This window comes from Alligator mississippiensis, chromosome 2, assembly GCF_030867095.1.
Source record: "Alligator mississippiensis isolate rAllMis1 chromosome 2, rAllMis1, whole genome shotgun sequence".
NCBI lineage: Eukaryota > Metazoa > Chordata > Crocodylia > Alligatoridae > Alligator > Alligator mississippiensis.
The window spans coordinates 13480377-13483314 of record NC_081825.1 but is presented as its reverse complement, the minus strand read 5'-3'; the positions used below and the strand labels follow the sequence as shown (position 1 = coordinate 13483314).

The following is a 2938-nucleotide window of genomic DNA, read 5'->3' as shown; positions in this document are numbered from 1 at the left end:
GGTTCTGATCCATGTCTCTTGCACTGATTTATATATTTTAAGTTAGGACAGGGATTGCAGTGCATGAGATTCAGAAATAGCCCCTAGAGCTGGGGACCGGTGCTGATCAGTAAACCCTGAATAGTGAAACACAGCACTTGGTGCTGGGCCAAAAAATCAGTCAGTCACAAGTATGCAAACATGTAGTCTTGTTCTTGACAACAGAGAGACAGATCTTAGAAAGAGGTTTTTGTATGGGTCTGAATCACTGTGAGAGGAGTGCTATAGGTTTGTTGGCAATAATAATCGCCAGCATCTTCAGCTTCAACTCGGCTGATGGTAAGAGTGAAGTCAGTGCCAGAGCCACTGCCACTGAACCGGTCTGAGACTCCAGTGGCACGGCTGGAAGCATAATAGATGAGACGTTTAGGAGCTTGTCCAGATTTCTGTTGGTACCAGTTTACGTAGACATAAGAGCCTGTGACACTGGAGCTGGCTTTGCACTTGATGGTGGCCGTGTCTCCTGGAGGCACCACCAAGGACTCTGGAGTCTGAGTCATCACAATGTCCGCACTAGAACCTGAATTTCCAGAGGGAATAAGTTAATATAAATACATATGAGGCAGTGAAACTAGTTGATGCTGAGCCTGTACAACAATGCCATGTATGTCTTTACACTATCACTATAGCTTGCCAGCTAGAAGTGATATTAGCACTGAGTTGAAGACAAGGCTTTCTTGCTAACTTCTTTTCCTCTTACTTGTACTCTTCTAAAAGCTGCTACTCCTCATTCCAGTTAGATGTGGGAGATGATTATTAATTAGCAGAAATCCTTAAAGAGTTATTTTGAGTATAATAATTGAATGTATACATGCGTGTAATTTCTTAAGCCATTTGAGACCAGCTTTGCCTGACTAGCCACTGTGCAAACAGTGAGTGTCCCGAAGACATGAGAAACTCAATAGATTTTGTATGTAGACTGTTACTTGCGGATGTAAGAACATTCCTAGCTCCCCTCCATCCCCCCAAGTCCTAGCAAATCGCTGCACTTTTAATTCATTAAAAAGCTTCTTACTTTGATGCTTACCACGGATCCAGAGTGCAAACAGCCAGAGGAGCTGAGCCTGAGAGATCATTTTGGTGTCTGACTAGCTGCAGTGCTGAGCAGCAGACTGTTCCCCAATGATACGGGATTTATATCTGATCAGGATATTGTGGAGCTAGCTGGATGTACAATATGCAAATTCAGTTGCGATGAATATTCATATGTTGTCCTTAAACTGGTGTAAAAGGGGAAGTGAAGGATCTATGGATGATATCAGCACCCTCAAATCCAGTGCTCCTGGGCTTGCGTCCTCTGGGAAAATTGCAGCCACAGATGGCGATAAATGGCCTCAGCATATTTTGATTGCAGAGTTGACTAGTATTACTCCCATACCAAGGCCTTCTTCACAGCCTTGCTGTAGGTGCTGTGATCTCTGTCTCTGACCGTGCGCTGTACTGAACAGAAAGCGTTTCCCCTCTCAAGGAGCAGAGGTAGGTCAGCCTGAGCCACCCCAACCTGCCACGTTCTCACCTACATCTCAGCAATGCCAGACCTTGGGGCTGGGTAGATTATTTCCAGAAAAATGTTTCTCTCTCTCAAAGGGCAGTCTGGGTATTTGGGAATTCAGACATGCTGCCAAATAATAAAACACAATTTGACAACGTGCAAGGGACACATTTCTGAAAGGATTACATAGATGATAGATGATAGAGGTGGTATGTACTGTGTGTCCTGGTGACACCAGCTTGGCTCCTGGGGTCTGTGGAAATGTTCCCTTTTCCCATCCTGCATGTTTGTGAGTGCTCACCGGTATCTCTGCACATTGTGTGTGGCTGGTCGCCCAGCTGTGAGGCTAGAGTTGCTTGAAGAAGCTCTTTCAGTTTTACCTGATTTTTTTCAATCTGTCTTAGGTCCTGATTGAAGGGGTAAGGTACAGTGGGAAGACTCCCAATGATTACCCTGGGCTCTGGAGCAGTCCTTGTACTTTAAAGCACTTTTCCTCTTTCATTTGCAAGGTGTTGATGAAAGACATCTAAGAAGAATGTTGTTTGACCCTGGGGAATAGTTAGGGTTTGACAGGAAGAGCTGTACATCCTATTTCTGTTTTCTTTAAAAGCTAGTGATGCTTTTCGTTCCTTCATCTGCCTCTTAGTTTAATTTTCACATCGGTCCAGAGCATTCACCATCAAATGGACTGAGCCTTTGTGAAGTTTGTGATGCACAGAGCCCGTGCAATGCTGGTGATTAAAGCATAAACTTAACGGCTGTGATGAGAGGAAAGATCAGCCATGTTTGAATGCAGAAAAGTCTCATCTCCCTCTGTCTGACAGAGAAACAGACCATGGATGGGACAGATTACTGTGGCAGAAAACAGTTAATTGCTATTAATGCTGTTGAATTGATCCTGCTCTCAGTTATGCTGGTTAAACAGTTACTCCTGGTTAAGTGAGATAAGAATCCAACTTAATGGGAGTTTCTTGTAAGGGGAGGATAGTGTCCACAGAGCTGTCTAGTGGCCAGTTATTTTGCTCTTAGAGTTGGGTCGCAGCCCCTAGATACTTGTTGTCTCCAGTCTGTTTAAAGCTGATGTTTGTATCCACTCTAAAATCCACAAGAGCCAATTGGAGTAATTCCCCAAATTACCAAGAGGTTGCCCACTGAGCTGCAGCACTTCTCAGAATGAGCTGGTTTTAGAGTTGTTCAATGCCTATAGTGCATTACTGAGCAGGGACAGGTTTGAAAAAAACCTTGTGTGTAAAAAAAAAAAAAAAAAAAAGTTGTCATGGTCTCTGCTGCAGCATACACGCACGGAGAAAGAAATGTTCTGTGTAATTGTACCCAAAGTCCAAGTATATTATGTCCAAAGCATTCCCCTTGTCTACTAAAGAAGTTGCCCTGCCAGAGCAAGACATT

The 2938-nt window shown here is 43.8% G+C and overlaps 1 gene segment (V, D, J or C); it reads right to left on the bottom strand.

Moving 5' to 3' along the window:
- Nucleotides 1–215: 215 nt before the first annotated feature.
- LOC106737380 (immunoglobulin kappa variable 3-20-like) lies at nt 216–1115 on the bottom strand. The segment is given in 2 exon segments: nt 216–559; nt 1067–1115. Coding segments are annotated over 2 exon segments (393 nt in total).
- Between the last annotated feature and the right edge of the window lie 1823 nt (nt 1116–2938).